Source organism: Heterocephalus glaber, unplaced genomic scaffold (assembly GCF_053883595.1).
Source record: "Heterocephalus glaber isolate CG9 unplaced genomic scaffold, H.glaber_assembly_v1.0 deba00000281, whole genome shotgun sequence".
NCBI classification, from domain to species: domain Eukaryota; kingdom Metazoa; phylum Chordata; class Mammalia; order Rodentia; family Bathyergidae; genus Heterocephalus; species Heterocephalus glaber.
In genome coordinates, this window is record NW_028258139.1 from 8,057,277 (window position 1) to 8,082,050 (window position 24,774).

At 46.9% G+C, this 24,774-nt stretch overlaps 1 protein-coding gene and 1 long non-coding RNA gene across 8 annotated transcripts in view; one reads left to right on the forward strand and one right to left on the reverse strand.

Moving 5' to 3' along the window:
- Positions 1–6,500, reverse strand: part of LOC110346960 (uncharacterized) — a 31,968-nt gene extending 25,468 nt beyond the window's left edge. Inside the window, exons 1-3 of one of the 2 annotated variants that reach the window (XR_002391259.2) lie at positions 6,367–6,500; positions 5,287–5,372; positions 4,148–4,276 (exon numbers count right to left, since the gene is read on the reverse strand). This is a non-coding gene — a long non-coding RNA (uncharacterized LOC110346960). Of the gene's footprint in view, positions 1–4,147; positions 4,277–5,286; positions 5,373–5,628; positions 5,789–6,366 lie in introns of those variants that run through there. The other variant, XR_002391260.2, reaches the window with a different exon arrangement.
- The window catches only part of Iqsec3 (IQ motif and Sec7 domain ArfGEF 3), a 103,751-nt gene continuing 84,851 nt past the window's right edge, over positions 5,875–24,774 (forward strand). For 4 of the 6 annotated variants that reach the window (XR_001182844.3, XR_001182846.3, XR_001182845.3 and 1 more), the window contains exon 1: positions 5,876–6,521. Coding sequence is in view for 3 of the 6 variants with exons in the window: in XM_013068593.3 (XP_012924047.2) it covers positions 5,953–6,521 (569 nt within the window). In the remaining 3 variants the exon portion in view is untranslated. Of the gene's footprint in view, positions 6,522–24,774 lie in introns of all 6 variants that reach the window. The other 2 variants (XM_087185946.1, XM_013068594.3) reach the window with 2 other exon arrangements.

Below are 24,774 nucleotides of genomic sequence, written 5' to 3' on the forward strand. Positions count from 1 at the left end.
AAATGGATGTACCTTGAGACCATACTCTTAGGTGAAATAAATTAGACACATATGTTTAAATATCACATTGTTTCTCTGGTGTGAGGGACCAAAAGGGTAAATAAGGACCAAAATGTATAACAGATAATGGGAAATAGGAAGAAAATGTTCAAATGGGAAGGGGATCAAGGGAGTGGGGAGAGGGAAAGAGAAGGAAAGGAAAAGAAAAAAGAATAGACAGAAACAAAGCTTTTGTAAATAAGGAGGAAAAAGGGGGTTGAAGGGAGGGGAGGGGATTGTGGAAAAAAGAAGAATCAAGATACATCATGTACAGGTACAAATTCTCTATGACGAATGTGATCACTATGTATATCTAAAGTGTACCAATAAAATTCATTTTAAAAATGAATGCCAAATGGTATCTCTCAAAAAAGAAAGAAAAGGGGGACATCATTACATAGCCTATATATATTATCAAGCTAACAGACTAATGTAAGTAACTTCATACAAACAAGTTTGACAACTCAGACAAAATAGATATATTTCTTGAAAGACACTGTACAAGTTTTGTTTTTTTGTACTGTGAATTGAAACCAGAGCCTCCATTCACACTGAGCTCTATCTTCAGTTCTTTGTTCTTTTTTTTTAAGATGGGGTCTCACCAAGTCACTATGCTGCCCAGGCTGGATTTGAATTTATGATTCTCCTGCCTCAGCTTCCCAGAGTACTGAAAGTATAGGTATGCACCAGTTTCTTATTGCTGTTTAAATAAATTACCACAAACACTGTGACCTAAAGCAGTACAATGAACTTATTATCTTGTAGCTCCAGAACGCACAAGTTGAAAACTAATTTTACCTGGTAAAATCAAGGTATTGTCAGGATTGTGTTTCTTCTGGAGGTCCCAGGGGAGAACTCACTTTCCAGCCTCTCGGGCCCCCAGACAGTATTATATCTCTCTGTTTATCCTTCTCCCGCTTCCTCTCCTCCCGCCACGTCCTCTTCTTTTTCTTCTTTTTTTTTTAGTACTGAGGATTTAACCCAGTGCCTTCACAATAAGCTATGTCCATAGCCTTTTCCACCTTTCTATTTTGAGATAGGGTCTTACTAAATCCCTAAATTGCCCAGGCTGGCCTCAAACATGCAACCCTCTTGTGTCAGCCTCCCAAAGTACTGGGATTACAGGTGTGCACCGTCAGGCCTGGCTTGGCTTCTGCCTCTGTTGTCACATCTCCTCTCTGAAACTGACTCCCTTATATCCCTCTTCTAAGGACTCTTTTGGTATATTGGGTTCACCCTAGGTAATAGGATAAACCACCATTTCAAGATCCTTAACTTCATCACACATTTAAAGTTCCTTTGCCATGTAAATTAACACATTTATAGGTTTGGGGGATTAAGATGTCAGCACCTGAGGGAGGTCATTCTGCCTACCTGACATGCAAATTACCAAAATAAACACACAAAGAAATAAAATATCCAAATAGGCTTATACCTAACAAAGAACCTGAATTTATTGTTAAAAATCTTCCCACACAGAAACAACTTCAGGCTGAGATGACTTCAGTGGTAAATTGTGACAAACATTTAAGGAAAAAAAAGAAACCTAACTCTTCATGCCAAACATAAAAATTAACCTAACGTGGATCATAGATGTAAACATAAAGGAAAATCTATGCAATTTTCAGAATAAAACATAGGAGAACATGTTAGTGACCTTCAAGTAGGCAGGAAACTTATTTGGTTTTTTTTTTTTGTTTATATATTTATTTGCAGTACTCAGGATTGAACCTAGGGCCTTGAATATGCTAGGCAAGTGCTCTACCCTAGCCCCTTGTTTTATGTTGAGACAGGCTCTCATTAAATTGCCCAGGTTGGCCTCAGCTGCAACCCTCTGCCTCAGCTTCCCGACTAACTAGGATTACAAGTGTATGCCACCATGTCTTGCTGGCCAAGAATTTTTGGTAGGACACCAGAAACAGTTACCAAGAGAAAATTTGTAAGTTTTTCATTATAATTAAATCATTTACTCTTCAAAAGACAATACTAATAAAATGACAAAGCAAGCCATTGAGAGAAAATAGTTGTAATTGATACATCTAACAAAAAATACTTTTCAGAATATGTAAAAAACTCAGACAACTCAATAAGAGAACAATTGTTCAATAGAAACAGTGGGCAAAGAAGATATACAAATGGGCAATCAGCACATGAGAAGATACTCAACAGCATTAGTCATTGGGGAAATAATACTAAGACGTATTGAGCTGGGCATGGTGGTGCACAACTGTATTCCCAGGACGCTGGGAATCTGAAGCAGGAGGATTGGAAGTTTGAGCCCAGGGCGGGGGATTTAGCTCAGTGGTTTCGCCACCTGATGCGCAAGTGCAAGGGCCCAAGTTTGATCCCCGGTACCAAAAAAAAAAAAAAGAAGAAAGAAAGTTTGAGCCCAGTCTAGGCAACTCAGTGAGACCTCATCTCAAAATAAAAGAGTTGGGCCGGGGATTTAGCTCAGTGGTTCTGCTGCCTGCCTCGCAAGTGCAAGGACCCGAGTTGGATCCCTGGTACCAAAAATAAAATAAAGTAAAAAAAAAAAAAAGAGTTGTGTTTATAGCTCAATGCAAAGGCCCTGGGTTAAATCCTCATATGGGGGAAAAAGATATACTATACTTACCTACTCAATTCGATAAAATAAAAAGAGGGTGATAATACCAAATGTTAGTAAGAATGAGAACCATCTGAACCTCATACATTGCTGATGGAAATAAAAAATAGTACAACCGCTGTGAAAAACAATTTACCAGTTTCTTAGTAAGTTAAATTTTCATACAATCTAGTAATTCCAATTCTAGATTTTTACTCTTGACAAAACATATGTCTAAACAAAGACTTATTTTTTAGTCATCATAGCATTTATTCAAAATAACCAGAATCAGAAAACAACCAAAATGACCATCAACAGATAAATAGATAAGAAATTATGGTGTATCTATTGTGAATATTCTCAGAAATAAAAAGGAACAAATTAGTGATTCTTGTAATGTGGATGGATGAATCTCAAAAACAATATGTTGAGCAAAAAAGACACAAAAAAACACTCACTAAATGATTTCCATTAATACTAAATTCTGTAACAGGCAAGACTAACATCTATTGACAGGAAGTGGATCAGTGGTGAACTTGGGGTGTGGACAAGAGGAATTGACTGCAAAGGAGCATGAACTTACTTTTTGAGATGATGGCAATTTTCAATATAGTGGCAACTGCATGAATTTATTTGTCAAAATTCATTAAACTGTGTACTCAAAGTGAGTGCATATTGTTGCATATGTTATAATTCAATAATTTGGATTGTTTTAAATAAAAGAAAAAAATGAAGACACATGGGCCCATTTCTAGGGATTTAGTATAGCAGGAATGATAAGGGGCCCAGATTGTTGCATTTTAATCAATCTTCATTGGATAATTATGCTCCAGGCTGCTCCACTTGTAGAAATAGTATTGATCTCTATCCACATGTGGTGGTGCACACCTGTAATCCAGCACTCTGGAAGGTTTAGGCAGGAGGACTGCAAGTTTGAGCCCAGCCTGGGTGACTCAAGAAGATCCCTTTTCAGTGTAGATAGGGGGATGGCAATGTAACTCAATGTGAAGGTCCTGGGTTCAGTCCCCAGTACCAAGGGGATAGGGAATGAAGGAGGGAGGAAAGGAAAGAAAGAGAGAAGGAGGGAGGGAGGGAGGAAGGAAGGAAGGAAAAAGGGTATTGGTGTCTACAAATACCCAACTCTTGGATAACAAATCAACAGTTGCCCAGCTATAGATGTGTTTCCTTCCTTCATTTTTTTTTTGTTTGTGTTTTTGTTTTTAGAGTACCAGGGAGGGAACTCAGGACCTTGTGCTTACAAGGCAGGCACGGTGCCACTGAGCTAAATCCCCAGTCCCCTTCACTCATTCTTTACTAAGGGAAGTTTGCTAGAAGATAAATAAGAGAAAACCAAAATAAAAATACATTATCAATGCAGAGAAAGCAGTTTATCTGCAAAGAACAAATTCTTTCCCATGAGGTCATTCATGTCTGGCACCAGGCTTGACTGACCCAGCTCACTAGGTACACAGCATCTGTCCACTTACCATGGCTCACCGGATGCCACAGTTTCCACCCACTTACCCTGGGAGAAGAGCAAATAGGAACGGAGCAGGCTGAGCCTTCTCTTCAGAGAATGCAATAGCACGTGTGAAGAGCATTCATAGTCATGCTTCCTTTCTGTACCACTTCTACGGAAGAGAAGTCACTTCCCTGGCAAACCAGACAAAACCAAAGGGCTCCATCTCCAGTCTTTAGTATTTTCCCCACTACCTGGTATATCTTCCCCATCTTCTGTTCCCCCATTTGTTCTGCCTGTCGAAATTCTTCCTATCCTTCATGATCAGCTTGAATGAAGCATTCATCAGGTCTAAGATCACCATAGTCAGAGGCAACCTCTCTCCCCTGAACTCCTATGGCACTTGAAGTGCTCTTATAAAAATCTCAACTCGCCTTTTTAAAATTTATGTATTTATTTATTTTGGTACTGGGGATAGAATTTGGGACCTTGTGCTTGTGAGGCAGATGGCAGCACCACTGAGCTAAATCCCCTAAATCTCTGGCCCTCAACTTGCCCTTTTTTTTTTTTTTCGTTAGTGGGGATCGAACTCAGGACCTTGTGCTTACAAGGTGGGCAACGTGCCTTTTTACTTATCCATGTGCATGCCACACCGACTGTGCTACACTGTGATCTACCTGATTACAGAAACTATAACTTATGACCTCAGTTATGTGTAGCCTGCATGGATCGTAGTATATCACATTGCAATTGGTGGTTGTTTTACATACAACCATTGCAGAAGGAATGAGTGATTTGGTCATTGCTGACTTGTATCTCTGGGCTTTTGCTTATGCCTCACTTCTTTCCAAGAAAACTTTTCTCACAAGAGTAAACTTTCTCCAAGAAAACTGCCCAGATCTCCTGGTGGTGGTTTCCACAGCACTCTGGGCATAAATCTGTCTTATCACTTACCATCACCACCACCACCAATACATGATAAGGCAATTAATTATTGCCTGTTTCATCCAATTATTCATAAGCAAGAAGCCAAAGAGTCTATCTTAGTCATTTTTATCTTACCTTCGCCTAGCCCAGGGTTTCCTAAAACCATACATTTCCTAACTACTTAGCAAACAGAACAATCTCTTCAGAAGTCAGACCAGCCCCAAACGGTCCCGAGATCTCACTCCCCGAAAACGTCCAGCGTGGATTGCTTTCCCACCTTGCTCCCACACAGCTGGATGAAGCAGCAGGTTCACATGTTTTCTAGGGCCTTTCAATACGAAGATCTTGTGTTCCAGGGATTCCCTAGCAGAACAAATTGTTGATCACAAACGAGGAGAGCCAGAAGGTTGTAAAGGTGGGCTCCCGCCTCTGGGATGGCTGGGTAGAGCAAAAAGAGTTCTTGACCCTCTCCGTCGCAGCCCTGCCTGCCCTGTAGCTCATTTCTCTCTCCCTCAGTCCTCACTGCCCCTTTTACACTTCCTCCTTCTCCCAGCTTCACCTCTTCTTTTCCTCTTCCCTCGTCTGCTTCTCTATCATCGTCACCACATTTTCCTAGTACCTCAGCTCCGTTCCGCTTCGCAGGCTGTCTCTTTTTTGCCAGCAGAATTTCTCTCGGGTCCTTGGTCCTATAGCCTGCCCCTCACCCCAGGAGCCCCCCCCGCCTCCCTCCCTTTCCGCTGAGCGGGTAGCAGCGCCCCCTCAGGAAGCCCAGAGGCGGGAGGCGGGTGGGTCCGGCGCTGCGGCCCCGCCCCTCGTGCGTGAGTGAAGCTCCGTGTGGCAGTGACGCGGCGCCGGCGGCGGGCAGGGAGGGAGGCCGGGCCGCCGGGGAGGACCGCCAGCCGGCCGCCGGGGCGCAGGCAGGGCGCAGGCGGCGGCGGGCGGCATGGAGAGCCTGCTGGAGAACCCGGTGCGCGCCGTGCTCTACCTGAAGGAGCTCACGGCCATCGTGCAGAACCAGCAGAGCCTCATCCACACCCAGCGCCAGCGCATCGACGAGCTGGAGCGGCGGCTGGACGAGCTGAGCGCGGAGAACCGCAGCCTGTGGGAGCACCAGCAGCTTCTGCAAGCCCAGCCTCCGCCCGGGCTCGTGGCCCCGGCGTCAGCCCCGCTGCGGGCTCCCGCGTCCATCTCTCCTGCCGCCCCCGCCGCCGGTGCCGTCGCCGCGGCCCAGGAGCAGCTCCAAGACCACGGACAGCTCCCTCCCGTCGCCGCGCCGCCCTCTCCCGAGCAGCCGCCGCTTCAGCACCACGGACAGCTCGGCGCGCAGTCCCAGCCCGGCGCCGTCAGCAGGGCTCACCTGCCCCAGTCGCCCCGCCAGCACCTGGTGACCCTTGGGGCCGTGGCCGACAAGGAGAAGGAGCGTGCCCCGAGTTGTTGCGCTGCCGCTGGAGCCCTCCTTCCGCACAAATCCTCGGCTGCCCTCGGCAAGGGCGTCCTGAGCAGGAGACCCGAGTGAGTGCGGGAGAGGAGATGGGGACGATTGTGTGGGGAGGAGAAGCAAGCGGGTGTGAGGAGGGGAGGTCGGGTGCGCTTAGGAGTCCGAAGGACTAGGCTAATGCGCAGTGGAGGGGTGAAGGGGCGCCTGGGGAGAAGTGTGTCAAGGGGATTTGGAGGAAAGGAGAGAGCGGTATCAGGGTTTGAGACGGGTTTGTGGGTGCTGGAGCAAAAGGGTGTCTCTCATCCAGGGTATCTCTGATGGCAAGGAAGAAGAAAAAAGGCTGTTAAGTAACGGAGAATGCTGGACACTGGCAGGGTTTAAAGGTGACAGATTGAGAGGAAGTTGGAATGAAGAAGAAACTGAAGGAAAAAGGAACCCTGAAAGATGGAAGTTAGGAGGGGCTGGGGATTTAGCTCAGCGGTTCTGGCGCCTGCCTCGCAAGTGCAAGGTCCCGAGTTCCATCCTCAGTACCAAAAAAAAAAAAAAAAAAAAAAAAAAAAGATTTAAGTTAGGGAAATCTGAGAGGGAATTTAGGTAGTAAAATTATTTAAATTGAGAGAGATTTGAAAAAAGACAGAGGATTGGCCAAGAGGCTTGTTAAGAGCTTTAGAGGGGCTTGGGGAGGGGGCGGTTCCAAAATGAGGATAGAAGGGAATTTAGGAGGCAGAGGATAAAGCTGAAAGGCAGGAGCAATATGAAAAGGCAGGGGAGCTGGCGACAGAGGAAGATAAAGGTGGGAGAAAGCATTTTCCAGATGAACAAGCTGGCTCTTTAACTGGTGCAGTGGGAGTCAAAGCCAGGAATGGCTCATTGGAGGAAGATTACTCTGGTTTGGCCTGAGTGGGCACCTTTCTCCCTGCAGTGAGGGGGGCAAAGAGGCAACCAACCAAATCAATGGGGGACTCAGTCATAGTGCAGGAACTCAGTCTGATCACAGCTTTTCCTTCTGACTCGAGGAGGGTATCTGCAGGGAGCTTGGCAGTTGTGCAAAGGGAAAAGCGATGAGGGGAAGAGCTGGCACACGGTAGTTATTTGGATGTAATGCCTCTTTAAATCTCTGGTACGGCTAGTGATTGCAAGCCCTAATTCCCCTTGGCTATTTGGCAATAACTGAAATCTTTTATTGGGTCTCAAGAGAAATGTTGGCCACCTCCATCCAGCAATTCTTGGACTTCAAGTTTTTTCTTCACTCATGAGGCCCATGGACTAGGAATATAGAAAGAACAAATGAAGAGGCTAGAATATTCCATCCTGTGTGTTGGGAAAGCTGTGATCATGTTAGTTTTTATTCTCTGATTAGACAGGTGATGGAAAAACTGCAGAAGAGCCCTGGAGAAATCAGCACTTGGCTGGCACCTGGCCCTGGTGGTGGCAATATTAAAGGAATGGAAGAGTTGGGAGAGGGAGAGCTAAGAATCTCATCTTTATTCAATCTCGTGTGCTTTAGGTCTGGGAAACACTCATTTTTCTCCCCAGCATCACCCTGCTAAACCTTGCATTTTCTTCTCCCATCTGTTGTGGAGTTAGAAAAGGTGGCAGGGCATGTTAGCTCACAAAGGTTTTAACAGAACCATGAGGTGATAGGGTGAAGAGTCAGGATGATTTGGCTTGACAGGTCCAAAGCATTTGATTTAAACCCCAAGAAGATATAGTTTTATTCTTCAACTCCCTCAAAGGCTCATTTGTCCTCCCAATTTCATGGCTTTCTTTTCTTTTCTTTCTGGCATAGAAAGCAGAAAGTTGGGTGTTCACAGTGCCCATGGTTCAGCAAAAGGCAGCATTCTTCCAAATATTATATGGCCTTTTCCCCAAATAGGGGAAATGAGCTATTCCATTTCATTTCCCTGGGGGCAGCCATGGCTGATTATACCTGATCCCGTCATGACATTTGGTGTCTCCCTTCTCTGTCACTGGGTCCCCACTTTCTCTGCAGCTCTTCAAGGGTTGTGTGGGCAAGAAAGGCATGAAGTTTTCCAACAGAATCTTGAATAACTCTTCTTGATAAGAACCTTGCTGTTGCCCCCAAAGTTTGCCTGGAGAGCCCACACCTTCTGTCCAGATGCTCCTGCTGGGAATTTAGAAATGTAGGAATCACTTCCATTCTTATCCAGCTTCACATGTCAATAGTGTGTCACATCCTTATCTTTCTTTCTCCCCTGCCTTGCTTTTGTTTCCCAAGGGAGGAGAACAAAAATAAGAAATAATTAGCATGATGGAGGAGAGTGGAAGTTGTTGGAAATCTTTTGCTTACAAAGTTGTGCCATCCACTCCGAGGCTGTAACCCCAGTAGCTCCTTACTTTCTCTGGAGCTTCCAGCTTTCCCCCTGATCCTCAGGTCTCGATACCCAGAGACTTAGAGAGCAGGAATACACCTGCCCCACTTCTTCCCTCTTCCTTTGAATGTGAAATCATCCACATCCTGCCTGATTGACTGCCTTTGGGGGGGGGGGGCTACTGGGGATTGAACTCGAGGATTGACCTTGTGCTTTCAAGGCAGGTGGTGGAACCACTGAGCTAACTCCCCGGCCCTTTGACTGCCTTTTAGACCATCTATTTCTTCCCCCACTGTTTTGCCTAACTTCAGCCCACGTTTCCCCACAGAACCTCAAGGAGGAATCCCCATAGCTAGCTACAGGTTTGACCCCATCCTGCTCTCTACCCACAGCCCCCACTCAGGATCTCTGTCCTCTGTGCATTCTTCTCCACAGTGCAGGGCTAGAGAGAGCCAGCAGACAGGGAGAGATGGCCATGGATAGGGTGAGGTAAGGAGAAGAGGAGAACTCGCAGCCCTCTGTCTTGATTTCTTCAGGGAGCTCCCTGCTGAATCAGTTCTCCACTGAGCATGCTGAAGCAGGAGGAAGAGACAGCAGAGAAAGGTTCCAATCATAATTTTGCTGCATATCTTTCCTCATTCTGCTCTGGCCTCATTATATGGTGAGAAGGCCCAGTGAGGTGACTGAAGAGTGAGAAAGGGCTCCAAAGGGGCAGGCACTCTGTTAGATATGTTATTTTGTCACAGAGTTTGTTTCTTACTCCCCTGAACTCCTCTTCCTGACCAATTCCAGAAGCAGCAGGAGCCCTGGGGAACCCAGGATGAGGAAATAATGAATCATTTAATTGCCAGCTGATCTGCATAATATGGGGCCTTTTGTCCTCCCTTCAGGTGTGAGATACACAGGGAGGGTGGCCTTGGAAGTTAGGCGAATGAAGCAGTGAAGTGGAGGTGGGTGAGCACAGAGATATTATGGACTAAAAATCCTCGAGGGGTTAAAATTCTTTCTCTGCATGCTTCCTGAGTCTTGCTAAGCTCTGACCCCCACCGCTTATGCTGCTTAATGAAAGCAGCAAACATAGCCTCTTCCTCTTTGTTTTTTCAATCAAGGCTTACAGCATTTACAGAATTGATTATTGTCACTTTTTTGGCTGGTACCAATCCTCAGCCTGACCTGGCAAAGGCCCTTTCTATGGAAGCTCATGACCTTGCTTAAAGCTGCTGCCTTCAATAGGACCCCGCCTCTCTGAGCACATTTGCCCATGTACTCCAGTCTTGCATTCTGAGTCCACGGATGCCAGGGTTTGGCTGTGTTTCCAGGCCTGCAGGCAGGTGACTACTGGAAGTGAGATGGGATCTTGGCATTATACTTCAAATTCAGCTTTTACTCCAGCCTCCCGATTCAACATGGTCACAAAGTCTGAATGGCTTACTAGCTCCTGTCTTCTCTCTTCCTTCCTGGTCTTTCACACCATTCTTTCTCACTACTTTCCTCCTTTCCCTTTCTTCTCTTTTCTATTTCTTTTCTCTCCCTCTTTCTCCCCTTTCCCTTGAGTACTTTCTTTTTCTCATCTTTCCTTTCTTCTACCCTGCACTTCTACATAAGTGACACAGGACAATCTCTTTCCTCTCTGCCCTCATCTTGTAAGCAGGAAATAAATCGTGGCCTTTTTTCTTTTTTTGTGGTGCTAGGAATTGAACTCAAGGCCTTGTGCATATTAGGCAAGCTCTCTATCCCTGAGCTATATCCCCAGCCCTGTATGAAATAAATCTTGAGTTGTCCTCAGAGCTTCTTAGTCTCATGCTGAATGAAGGCTGATGATGGCTAGAAAATCATGGGATGCGCCTTTTGGTTTGAGTTGTCTACAATGCTGATTGGAGCAGGTATCTCTGCTGCTATTAAGGTTTGAAGGTGGCAGCTCAGGAATGGCTCATCCTGAAAGCTATTAAGAGAGTGTTAAAGTCCATCCATCAGTCAACTAAATGTATCAGCTGTCCAGTCCATTCAACACCCTGCACTCTGTGCTGTGAAAAGACAGGAAAGAAGTAGTCCTTGCTCAATACCCAAGAGACACATATCTAGAAATATCTAAACAAGTGTAAGCATATTGCAGCTGCCTACAGCCCACAGTACAGGGTAAAAAGGGTGAGCACACAAATCAGGTTCAGAGCCAGAGACCATGTCAGGGAACAGCAAGAACTGAGGATAGCTGGAAAGGAGGCAGCCCAGAAGAAGTAATGTCCAAGATATCTGTACTGTGTGTGTTCATCATTCCATCCCCTCACACTTTCGTTCAGGCTGAACTTGTTAGTGGGTAAGGAAAGCCTCGGCACAAAGGGTCCTTGTCTGTCTTGTGTCTTGCAGGCCTGACCACAGAGGCCAGGGCTCCCCCAGCTGCCTCTGTTCCTTCTCCTATCCCCACCAGGGAGAGGACTCCTAGCCAGTAAGCTGGAAAATGAGTCCAGAATGGAGGCTCGTTAGGAGGAGGGAGTGTCAGTATCTTTTTGCTCATACCCAGAAGCTGGTGCAGAATGGGTTTGTAAAGATTACTCTCCAACAACCTAGACTGCTGTTCTTCCCTCCTTTTTATTGAAAAAGAGCACAGTTTTCCAGAAACTAGTCATTCCCCAGCCTCTGGGAAACCCCTCTGCCTTGCTCCACTCCAGTCTTTCCTTCCACATTCTCAAGCCCTTCCCAGACCCACATAGTCAACTCCATAAGGCCCCACAAAGCCACCCTGGCAACTGTTCCCCTTGGCCAAGGACCAAGAAACAGGAACGGCAGCTGGTCCTGCTGATTCAGCAAATATCTGTGCAGCCTGAGTTTCAAAGTTCAATTGTGCAAAACAGGTAGCCTGGGTCAGGGCAGGGTGAAGAGGGAAGGGAGAGTGGTAAGAAAAAGTAGGGGCAATCGGGGACAAACAACTAGGACTAGAATCTGGAAAGTGACTCACTTCTTGAATTTAAAACCCGTGTAAAGAATTTTAGACTCCCTGCTCTTGTTGAGGAGGCTGGAAATGATTTTCCCTTTGGGATCCAAATATATTTTGGTAGCTCTGGACACAGGGCATCAGCAGCTTGGTAAGGGGTTTCTTAGTGAGACAACCTGGGGGCATTCATTGGACCTGGTAGATTCCCAAGTGTCCAGCCTTCAGGCAAGGTTTTCAAGGCTCAGGCCACTGCAGTGACTTCCTCCTCTGCTTCTGGAAAAGCACAAAGTATAGGCTCCCACTTGAGCTGTGAAATGTTTCTTGTTTCCCCAGAGGAAAGGCATGGTTGTCCTCCCTTCAGGCAATGAGGGTATTAACAAAAAGGAAGGGAATCAAGAGTTGAGATGAGGGGTGAAGTTGGACTTGTCAGGTGAAAGGAGCTTCAGGAAGCCACAGAATCACTGAATGTTCACCTCTAGGTGGTTAAGAATGTGAGCTTTGGGCATGCACACCTGTTGTACCACTCCCAGCTGGGAGACCTTGCATTCATTATTTCCTTTCTTTCAGCCCATTTTTTTTCACGTATGAAGTGAAGAATAATATCTACTTTAATGGGTTGTTGTAAAGGTTAAAAATTAGATAATATCACTTGTCTAGCACTGTTCCAGGCAGAGTAAGCACTCAATGCATTGTAGTATCTTGACATCTAAAGAAACCATGTCACAGAAAAGACAGGAGCTGCATCTAGTGCCAGGTAACAGTGACAGGCAAGAATCCAGGTTTGGGTCTCTTTCTCTTCTACCAGGTCACTTTTCCACATGTGTCCTTTCTCATTTACTCCTTTATCTCTGGGCAGTGGGCATCCAAGCTATTTCAGAGACATGAAGGTTGAGCTTACCTTGAAAAAAAGCAAGTAGGCAGGACAAATCTACCACCTGCTAATGGTCTGTAACTTCATAGCTGGGAAATGCTCTGAAAGCCCAACTGAAATCTCTTCTGTTGCCTTTTAAGATTTTTGTGCTTCTCTGGAGGACATCAAAATGACCTGAGTTATCACCTACTGCCCCATAGTGATAAGGACCTGCACCATTTCCTAAACTGGGCAACTACAGTCTCCTCTAGGAAAAGGTATACTGACCTGTCAAGGACAAAGTAGAGAGAGGGGAATGGAGTCTGAACCTGGGGCAGTACTTTCCCACTTCCATGGAAAGAAAGTTGACTCCATTTCTCCTTCCTTGGGAGGGAAGGTAGATCTGCTCTTTGCAGCAGCCTGAGGTCAGACAGCTGGAGAGTACAGCAGGAGGGATGGAGAAAAGAAGAGACCCTGATGTGCTGTGGGTTTTCCGAGTGAGTGAAAGGATGGGGGAGAGTAGACTCTGCTTTCATCCACACTAGAGAACAAAAGAATCTTTTCTTAAAGACTTTTCTTAAATGAGATATGTTCTAGGAAAAAGAAAAGAAATGAAAAAGAAAAAGTGGGCTTCTAAAATTCTCTCTCTGATGGTTGTATCTTGAGAGCACCATAAACAAAGACTGGGGTGTGTGCGTGTGTGTGCACGCACATGTGTGTACATCCACACTGGGGCACTGAGTCCGGTTCAGTGGGGTGGCGGGTGAGCTGTTTGCTGTTGCTTTCTGCTTGGAACAAGGGATCTAGGAGGGTTATGTAACTGTGAGGCCGGTGCTTGCTGAGTGGTACCTCTCCTCCCCATACAGGCTGCTGTGAACAGGGTCTGCAGGCAGCCTGCCCCAGGGTCTGGGGACCCTTTAACCCACCTAGTTAACAAACTTCTCATTTGGCAAATAAAATTAAGGGCCAAGACGGAAGCAACTAGATAGTGGCTGGCCTAGGTTTAGAGCTCAGATTCTCTTAACTCTTCATCCTGTGTTCTTGACATTACACGGTGATGGGCCAGAAAAGCCTGTCAGGACTGTCCACAGCGTGCAAGACAAAAACCTACAGCTAATTAGTTACTGAAGCTTAGGGGACCCAGGGAAGTCCCTCTGCCTTCCAGAATAACTCACTGATGCCAACAATATCAGTCAGAGACTGAGCACTTCAAGGTTACTGTCTTTGTTTAAATGCAAATTCTCCTAGGACAGGAGAAAAACTGGTGCATTTAACCTGATCAGTCTTTCACACTTCAGCATGAAAGCATTTATTTGGGCAGTTTCCCGGGCAGGGTCTGGTAAGGGAGGAGGGTGCATGACAACACTGGCTGAGTGAAGCCAAGCCAGGAGGCTCAGCGGGAGCTGAAGGCTCACAAGACAGGCTTCTGAGAATCTAAATGGATCTTTATTTTCACTAATTTTGCAAAGAGTAGGGACTGCCTTCTTGGCATTGATGAGAAAAGGAAAGGATACAGGGTACCCCACAGTGACTTGGAAAACTTATTAGAGTGGACCCTCAAGTTACGACCGGTCTGACATATGAACAACTTGGGTCGTGACTGGAATTTTAGTTTTCACTTAGGATCAAAGTCTTGAGTTACGACTCGAACACTGGCTGCTTGTTCTTCCAGATACAGATTTAACTCTTAAAGAGTTCTGACAATATCTTTTTTTTTTTTTTCCGGTATTGGGGATTGAACTCAGGACCTTGCGGTTGCTAGGCAGGCACAGAGCCACTGAACCACATTGCTGGCCCCAAAGAGTTCTGGAAGGAACATTACGACATCCTTTCCTATGTGGGGTTAATTGAGAAATCCTGGACCATTGCCTCTCTGACACTGAGATCTGCCTGTACATAGGAGAGAGACTTTGAAGGCTGTGTAGAGGAGTCTGAGCCCTCACTGACCAACCTGAGTTACAACTAGCCCTCTCGAATGAATGGAGTTCGTAAGTCAAGGGTCCACTATATGTAGACTATAGAAGGGACACTTTCCCAACGAGCTTCAGTCACGTGGGAAAGTCACCAGAAAAGGAATGAAGGAGCATCATGGTGTATTCTGTAAGCTCTTTTATAGGATATTAAAATAATGTTTTGCTTAATAAAATGTCCCATGACTCGGTTGGGGTTTGCCATGGGGTGTTAAGTATAGGCAGGTAGGGTCAGCAGGCAATAGAGGTTGGAGTCCTATGAACCTGAAGAGGATGGGAGAGGAGAGCAAAACTCAATACTTAGCAGAAGCTTCACAAACCCGGGTTGAATAAGTAAATTCCTTGGCAGTAGGGCCCAGGCAGGCTCCATGGATTGTTGGGTGGAAGGAGGAGAGGGGGTGAAGGGAGGTCTAGGTGGAGGGAGGCCTCTTAGGACTAGGCTGTGCTTGGGCCCACGTGCTTGGGTATACCTCCCTGCAGCTACATGTGGGTGGAAAGAAGGCTTGGGGGCTCAGCTCGTCAGGCCAGTCAGGCACTGATGGGGAGGGGAAGGTTCATTCTAGATAATGCAACCCACCCCAATCCTATCCATGAGCAAGGAGAGTCCTCTCTCTCTGGCCCCAACCTCTGCCTAGGAGGCACATAAGCATTGGGAAGCCCTTCCAGAGTGGTTCATCTCAGTCACGTGCACTCAACTAGGAGAAGGCTGAACAAGCAATGGGCAATGGGTCCATAAAGATGGGCAAGAAAGGAGGCCTGAATTATAGCCTTTTCGCTCTTGGGACAGAGAGGGACCATAGTGTGGCTCAGCAGCAGAACACTTGCGTAGCACTCATGAGACCCTAGGCTGGATCCCCAGAATAGGGGAGGGGGTTCTGAGGTCAGTATTCGGCCTGTGAGGCACAGTAGGAGCCAACACCAACACGTGCTCCAGGTCTCTTGGTCCCACTTCTCTAGCAGGCAGGATCTGTCGTTCATGGAAGTGTCAGAGTCCTAACGGGAGGGCGGTAGGTGCGACTGCTGTGGTGTGAGCTGAGTGTGTTGCTGGCCTAGGCTAGAGAGAGGGATGACAACCACACCACACCAAAGACCATACAGGCCCCAAGAGAGCTCAGCAAGGCTTTTCTTACCTCTGCCAATGACATCAGGTACCAGCACTCTGTCCAAGCTCTGAACAACTTCTCCCTGTTCTGCAGAACATGCTTCATCTCCCTTGGCTAGCCTGTTCCTCCTGGATCTCCCTTCTGTAAAATGTGGTGAGTTTCCAGTGCCTCCACACCCTGCCTGCTGCCTATACCCAACTCTGCCTGGAGCATGCAGGAGACCAGGCTCCCAGAAGAATGAACCTGTGGACCAAGGTTGCCCAGATAGTGGACAGGTACAGTGGCTGTAAGGCCGTGTTTCTGGAAATCTCTGTTGAGGTTCAGTATTTGGCAGTTCAGGTACAGAGCAGCCTGATGCACAGCAATCATCAGAGTGATTTCCCTACAGCCTCTCTTGGCTAGTTGTAGCCAGGGCCCAGTGCCAATCACTTCTCTGGGCTTCAGACATGCCAGGCCAAACCAGACTCCTGATTACCTCCAATCAAGATTGCACTCCCCTCTCCGGCACGGAGGCAGGGGATTTCCACAATTTCTTCCTTGGTGAATGATTCCAATCTACCACAATTTTAATTCAGTGTGTCAATTTAACATAATGATTATTTAAAAACAAGAGAAACAAAAACCCTGCAAGCAGTTGGGAATTTCTCGCTTGGGCCTAGCTTCAGTCTTTCCTGTGCAGGGCCTGGTCTTTACAAACAGATGTTCTGGATGCTTCCGAAGAGGTTCATTTGACAGCTGTGGTGTTCTTGGGCTCTACTCAGTCACAGCCCATTAAGGAAAGCCAAAGGGGCTTCTGAGCAGGTAGAGGCACTGGACTGGCAGCACGGTCTCTTCGAGAAGGGGACTCGGACCCAGCAGCCAGTATTACAGCTCTCACTGCACGTCCTGCCTCACAGACCTCCAAGTACCACCTTAGTGCGGATTCTTCCCCCTTTCCTAGGCCTTGATTTCCCTCCTGCCCAGTGAGGGACATTTTGCTCCTTGCTCTTCTACCCGCAGCTCACCAAGTCTGGGGAAGCAGTCTGGTTGCTGTAAGAGGAAGGGTCCAGCTCAGATGTGAAAATGGCTTCTCCAAGACAGAGCCATCACAAGGAAGCCTTAGGATGGGGGCGCCGAGGGAGACTCGGAATTCACTGTCCCTTTCAGGAAAACAAACGAAGACCAAAACGGCTGCAGTCCCCTCGGTCCCTGGGGCGGGATGAAGCGAATTCCACTGAGGCTTCAATAGCTCAACAGCCCGGAAATTTCCATTTGGCTCCCTCAGGCCGAGAAAGTATAAAACCCAGAGCAGCAGGAGGGGCGCTCTCGAGATCCGTGGCCGCTCCCCTCCGTAGCCGGGGCGCCCCTGCCCGCCCCCAGAGCCCTGGAGACTTGGGGAAGCCCTTCCCCGGCGGGGTGTGGGCCGCGCTTCTGCGGGGCTGCCGGCTGAGGAGGGAGCGAAGTCACGATCTCGGCGTGTAGGCGGGCTGGCGAGCGGCTGACGAGCAGGACGGGATCTCCTGGCCCACGCGCCCCCTCCCCGCACCGCGCGCAGCTCCCCCGCGGGGGCGGGCAGCGGGGGCGGGCAGCGGGGGCGGGCGCCCCCGCAGGGAAACTGCGTGCCCACGCGGTGCTGAGTCACGCGCTCATGAAACGCTCTCCGGCACCTGTGCGCTGCGTTCTCCGAGGCCCACAGCGCCTCCGCCCGCTCCCGGACCTCGGCTCCCGGTCGGCCCAGTCTTCTGGCCTTGCCTGCCGTGCCCAGCTCCCACGTCTGGCTGCGGCCCGCGGCTTCCCCACCCCCGGGGCCCTCTGACTCTGCCTGGCGTGCATGCCTCTGCCCTCCAACAGTGTCTAGGCTCCCCCTCTCCTCAAGCCGCCCGTCGGACTCCCCGGGTGGAGGGGGCGTCCATTCTGGGTCGCGGCTCAGCAGTGGCTGCTCCGGGGCTCAGCCCTTCTGGCTGGACCCCGCGTGGGGTCCTCCCAGGCCCTAGCCCAGACTGGAGTGAGTGGATCCCCTTGTACACTCGGAATCCACCTGTTCTGATATTCTTGGCTCCAAGACACCTCCTCTGTAAAAGAATCCCAGTTCCCTCATAACATTCCCTTATTTATAGTTGTATTTTGCAGAACGGCAGTCCCAGAGTTTCAAGCCATCTTCTAGCCCAGTCTATAATTGAGCATGGTACAGTATCTGTGAGTGTGGCTCCGGGTCTGACCCTGGGTTCTATCATTTACTAACATGATCTTGAGCAGGGGCAGCCTCAGGTGTCACATGTATAAACTGGGGATGGTGCCTAGCTCTTAGGACTTCTGACAGTTCGGAGAGGTGCCAGAGCAAGCCACAAGCAAAGTGAGGGCTGTAATCTGGGGGCCCTGCGGGTGGTGAGAGCTGGCCAGGAAGTGATTTTGGAAGGTAGGACTCCTCCCTCCTCCATTGATTTGACAGGGTCTCAAATATTTGAAGACAGCCATCTTCCCTCCCTTGCCTTCCTGCCCCCACCCGCATCCTGCCGTTATCTCTCAGACTAAAACACCCAATTCTGGCGCTTCCTACCCCACGAGGCTTTGTGGGTGGCTCTGCCTCACTTCTGTCTCTGAGCTTGCAGAACATGGTGGCAGGGGTAAGCCTGCAGCCCAGGGGGTGTGCCACAGGGAAGCCCTTCTGCAGATTCTGGGCCCTACCCATCTGGTGGAGGAACCCACTGGGCTTCTCAGCCCTGGGATGGCACCCTTCCAACCTGAGGACAGCTGAAGCACCGGAGCTCTCTCACCTGTAGGACCAACTTCTGGCTTCAGCCACCTCTACTTGTGGTGATGGCTTTTGTTTTTCTACCAAAAATGCTTAGACTTTTCACACAGCCCTGTCATCTTGCATTTTGTTGATCTGGTTGTATTTTTTAAAATTTAATTTGTTCTTTTCAAGTAGATAATACATTGACTTAGTAAAAGATGCAAGAATTTACAAAGAAAAGTGTCTCTACCCCTGTTTTCTAACCGTTTACCAACCCCAACCTCTGTTAGCAATCTCCCATATATCTTTCCATGGCTTTGCTTTGTACATTCAAGTAAGTGGTGTGTGTGTGTGTAATTCTTTTTTACACAAATCCCAATATATCTGCACTTTGATTTTTGCCCTAAAAATGCATGGTAGTGGTCCTCCCATATTCAGTATAAAGAGAGCTGCCTCATTCTTTTTATTTTTATTTATTTATTTTTTTTGGTACCAGGGATCGAACTCTGGACTTTGCACTTTCGAGGCAGGCAGTGGAATCACTGAGCTAAATCTCTGGCCCAGCCTTGTTCTTTTTAATAGCTGCAAGGTATCCCATTGCATTCCGACGATTATAGGTCCTTATTTCCTTCCTGCCGAGAGTTTGGGTAGGCAAGCTCTAGGTAGCCTGTCTCTGCACCAACATTTGAGGTGGGCTTTTCTGAGAACTGGGGGCAGGAGATAGGCAAACATGGGGAGTTCCATTTGAAATAGCTTCTCCAGCTGTAGACATGCTTCACACATTGGCAGATTGCAGTAGAAATAAGATTCAGGAGTGTGCTTCTCAGCCTCAAGGCTCCCTAGCTCAGCTTGCTTTGTGTGTGTGCATATGTGTGTTCTTGTGTGTGCAAGCATGTAGGTATGCACAGTACTGGGGGTAGAACCCAGGGCCTCACACATGCTAGGTAAGTGCTTTACCATTGAACTATGCCCCCAACCTCTTCCCCCTGTTTTAAATTTCTGAGACAAGTTCTGGCTAAATTGCCAAGGCTGGCCTCAAACTTGCAATTCTCCTGCCTCCCAAGAAACTGGGATTACAGACAGAGTAGCTGGGATTACAGACATGAATTTGGCTCACTTGTGTGCCCTGGAGCTCCCTTTGTTGTCAACAGTCATGGAGGTTGAGGAAGCTATCAGTTATTGTACAGAGCAAGCCGAAGACAAGTCCTAAAGCCACCTCTTTCAGGAAGTCCTCCTGAAATGACCTAAGGAATGAACTGGCACTCTTGCATAGGATTCCTTCTCTGCGTAAGTATGTATTTTCATGGCATCTGTGTTCCTTCATTCTCTCTTTTATTGTATTTACCAGGTGCCAGTTTCTTCTTTGGGCACTGGGGTACAGCAGTAATAAAAAAACTCAAGTCCTTTCATGAAATTTCTTTTCTTTTCTTTTTTTTCCTCCCTACCTGAGAATGGAACCTAGGGCTTTGTGCATACTACAAACATGTTCTACCACTGAGCTGTACCCCTCAAACCCCCAGTGTTTCTTGTTAGGGGCATTGAAGTCCATTGTGAAGTGTTAGGCTTTTACTTTAAGAAAAACTGGGAACCACTGGATAATTTTGAGCAGAGAATGCTTAAAAGGAACTTTGGACACTGACTTGAGTTTGGGTTGAGAACAGACTGAAAAGAGAAGGACGAGAGAAGCAGGGATAGAAGTTGGTGTGAAATTCAGGTAGGCAGTAGAAGTAACTGAGACCAGGGTGATAAGCTGTTTGGGAAGCAGTACTTCCAGAAGAACTAATGTGCAAATGAAGACGGGTTGAGGCAGAGTCTAAGGTGTGAGCCAAGGTCATTAGCAGGATGGGATGGGAAATCTGGGGGGTTGAGATTTAGACAGGTTAAATTTGAGATGTCCAGTACACATTGGAGTGGAGATACAGAGAAGGTGTTTGGAATGGCTAGAGATGGAAATTCGGATGACTTTTAAATCCTGAGATGGGACAGTACCACCAAGGAGTGACAAGACTGAAGAGGAGCAGGGCCAGAGGCCACCAAGTAGGCCGGTCCCAGGAGGTGGATAGGAGCAGTCACAAGGGGAGCAGAAAAGCTTTGAGAAGCCTCAGGTGTTCTAGCAAAGAGGGGCTTCCTGGAGGAGAGTTTGAACCCTAAGAATCAAATGCTGCAGACATGCTCAGTAGGCTGAGGGAGAATTGACCATTGGCTTCAGCAACATTTGGGCAATTGCTAACTCTGAAAAGCAGAGTTTGGGTAAAGCAATGTGAGTAGAAGCTTGATAAGCGTGGGTTTAAGACAGAAGGGAAAAGGACGGGGCTTAAGAGACAAATCAACCAAATGTAATGTGTGTGGACTTTGATTAGGTCCTGATTCAAACACAGCAACGGGAAAGACATTTTCAAGGCAATCAGGGAAATTTGAACACAGATGAGGCATTAGCTGAGATTAGGGAATTACTGTTAATTTAGGTAGGTGTGATAATGATACTGTTTTTATAGCTCTTAAAAGTTCTTAACTGTTAGGGATACATTCTGGGTGAAAATGAAATTTCTAGGGTTTGCTTTAAAATACTCCAGCAAACTCAGCCATAAAGAAGGATAAATTTGAGTCATTTGTAGGAAAACAGATGGATCTTGAGACCATAATGCTAAGTTAAATATATCAGACACCAGAGGTTAAATATTGCATGGTTGCTTGAATATGAGAGACCCAAAATACAAATAATTTATACAGCAAAATAAAAGAGAGATGGTAGGAGACAGGGAGACAGACTTTAGACATGAGAAGGGGGTCAGAGGAAGGCAGGGGCAGGGGAGTAAAAATGACCAAGATGCAATATGTATATGTACCAGTTTGCCAAGATGAATGTAATAATTATGTCTCGTGAACATACACTAATATAAAATTTTTAAAATAAAATACTGCAACAAAGAAGCTAGTAGAAGATTAGCAAAAGTTATGTTTGAAGTTTTCCTAATTAAAAAATATAAAAGATAATGAAATTAAGAGTAATTGGAGAAAATGGGTGTAGAAAACTCTTGGATAAATTTGGTAATGAAGAGGGGTGAAAAATGTGGTAATGTGTAGGAGGAAGGGGTTCTAGACGGAGGATTATTCTTCGTAAAGGGAGAAATTATAGTGTGTTTATTTGGCAGTATGTGAGCTAATTCCACATACTGACCAACCACCACAGGAAAGGCCATATCCTGAGCACTGCAGAGAAATCAAGAACAACTCCTACAGGAAACCAATCATTTAATTACTTTAAGTGCATGGGAAATGTGACCGTGAACTTACTATAGGCTATGCACTGTGTTAAATGCTTGACAAATCTTCTCTCAGTGTGTCCCTAATAAAACTTTATGAGCTAAGCTCCCTCCACCCTACATTTCAGGCCACATAAGATTACTTGTCCAGTTCAAATCCAGGCTGTGTGATTCTGGCCTTCCATCCCCTTAGCTGGATTCTTCCCTGTCTTCCCGTAGAGGGCTGAGACCATTTGCGTGTGAGTTTCCTCAGGAGTGTTTTTTCCAGCATACAGTCCCAGCCAGGCTGGGTGTAGAGAAGAAGTGCAGCCAAGTGTACTTTAAATGAAACTCACAAGGGATTCTGATGCAGCTGTCTGCCTAAAAATCATAAGGAAGGATCAGACTGAACACACTCATTTATCAACACATGTACAAACATTTGTGCCAACACCGTACGTAATTAGGCTAGCTGAGGCTGGGGAAAATTCAGATGTACTGCACTGCTGTACAAGAGAAGGGAAAGCAGAGGGAAGGAGCTGAGTGTGTTAGGGATGGAAATTTTTATTTAGCTTCCTCGAGGGCAAGAGTTATACATGTACATTCATTTAGCAAGTATTTGCTGAGTACCTCTTACATGCCAGGCTCTGCTGTAGGCATTGGAAATTCATTGTGAGCAGATCAGACAGACCTGCCATGATGGAGCACACATTCAAGAGGAGACAGCAGATACTAGGCCAGTAAATCTGCACGTGTGTAATCTAAATTCATGAGAACCAAAAGAAAAGTAAGGGCATGACTGGAGAGGCTTGTTTTTGATAGGCAGTACCTCACTTAGGAGGTGGCATTTGAGCAGAGAGATGAAATAAAATAGGCAGTGGAGGAATTGAGGCTCAGCACCCACTGCCAGGCCCACACTGCCTGTGTGTGAATTGGGACAAGTATCCTCCATGAGCAAAGTGTTCCATGAAAAGGCCCTGGGGCTGAAAGAAAAACAGGTGTTAAAACAATGTAAGAAGGGAAGAGTGGCCGGAGGGGAGCAAGAGAGAGAGATCAAGAGGTGGGGAGAGGAAGTGGGGTTGGATAGGGCTGTCTGGAAGAGTTTATGGGTGGGAGATTCACGGGAAATCAAAGACTGGAAACCCTGAGCAGTGGAACGATGTCACCTACCTCTACAGAAAACAGGCTGGGGGCTCAAAGGGCAAAAAAAGGAGAACAGTTCAGCGGAGACAGCCTTGGAGTGCAGTTCACAGTCATCCCATGTTCACTTGTTTATTCTACCTTTCTCTTAAGATCTATCTGCTTAATTTCTGCTATGTCCTAGGCATTTATGCACATTTATTATCTTTATCCATACACACCTACTGGCAAGGCATCATTATCCCTACTTCACAGAAGTAGTAACTGAGGCTCACAGAAATTAAAGTGGCCCAAATTAAAGTGAAATTAAAGTAACTGAAGTGCTATTTTCAGGATTGACATCAAGTGGCACCCTGTCGTACCCTGACAAAGCTATTTTCACTGAGGGGAAGTCCCTTGTTATGTGGGAAATGCTTCCCTCAGGCGAAGCCTAATCTGGGACACAAACCAATGTTCAGGGAGAAAAAGGCCGGTGGCACCATTCCCATATGACAGTTGTTCTGTTGTTTCATTTCTGAACTTGGCCCTAAGCCACTCATCCTTGCCATACTAGGCAAGACTGGGCTAAAGAACTGGCACATGCATGTCCCGCATGTACCCACAAGATGGGTGGTTTGCGGGTTACTATAGGACATTGAGTCCTCCCATGACTCACGGGGTCAGGAGGGCTCACATAAGGAACAAAACATCCTTAGTCTCAGCTCCATGTGCATTCATATGCACTTGTATGCACATGCAGTGTTGTATGTAAGGATATGAATATGTGCAGATATGTATCTAAATATGGAAGTATGAATGTATATGGATGCACCTAAATCTGTGTAAAGCATTGTATGTGTGCAGATTCAGGGAGCTATACTGAATGCAAGATTGGGAGTGTATTTAGGATCTGTGTGTCCCTCTATGAGAGCTCTGAACATGTTCAAGAAAGGAGGCACATGTGTAGGAAATGCACACATGGATATGTTGGACACCACAGCGGGCGTGTATGTGTGCTTCTGTGTACACATCTTTACATACCCAAGCAGGTGTATGGAAGTATACTGAGTGTCAGAGTTTAGCAGCATCCCCAGGAAGGAAATAGATACTTCTGTGGTGAGCTGGGTGGGTACCATGAGCAGAGTCGGTGCTGAGAGGTCAGTTGAAGCTATTGGAGGGGGACTGGCTACATGAGATTTGATGTGCTGTGAAGGACAGGATCAAGGCTCTTGCATTCACAATCCAGAGGCCATCTTTCCTGCAGATTTTTGGGGTAGAGGGGTGTAGTGAGAGTGTAAGTGATGTGGTGTTCAAGTTTTGGCTGTGACTTCCCAGGAAGTCATCCAACTTCTCTCAGCCTTAGTTTCCCATTGCTTCTAATGCCATTAATAGAGTAATTGTTATTAATATAATATTCTATTACTAATTGTTATAATGGATATATTATTAGCCATAGGATTCTTCTTTGGGCATTCAAAATTGTCTGTAAGTCCAAAACTCAGCACAAACACAGTCATGATAATTGTGAGGACTTGCCTTCACCTTTCCTGGAAAAGCAGTGTATGCCTCCGATTGACTGAGGGTGGGTTCATAACACGATGGAGGTGTGCACCTCTGCACTGAGCAGTAGAACTTGGTGCAAAGCAGCCTCTGGGGCTGGCCTGGGTGTGATGGCCTTGATCTGTCCTCTTCAGTCAGCTAGGTAATAAAGAGGTCTTTTTGTGGGAAGTTGGTGAGATGTAGCAACAGAACAGCTCTGTAACCGTGCTGTGCTGACTGCTTGGCACCAAGAACCCTCCTGCCCCCCTCCCAAAGACTGATGGTTTTAGACAGCCAGGCTTTGAGCTGGGCAACTGACTGGCTCTGGACTTGCTAGGCATACGGGAAAGAGGGCAGCAGAAAGCAAGAGGACTAAAGGGAAACCCTTTTAGTACTGGGGCTGGATGGATTGGCAAGCCTGGGAGGAAGACAAGGCTGGGGGCTCCTGGTACACTCAGGTTCCAGACTGAGTTTACTGTTCTGAGTTTAGCTCTCCAAAAACTGATGCTAACACTGTGTGACACCCAGC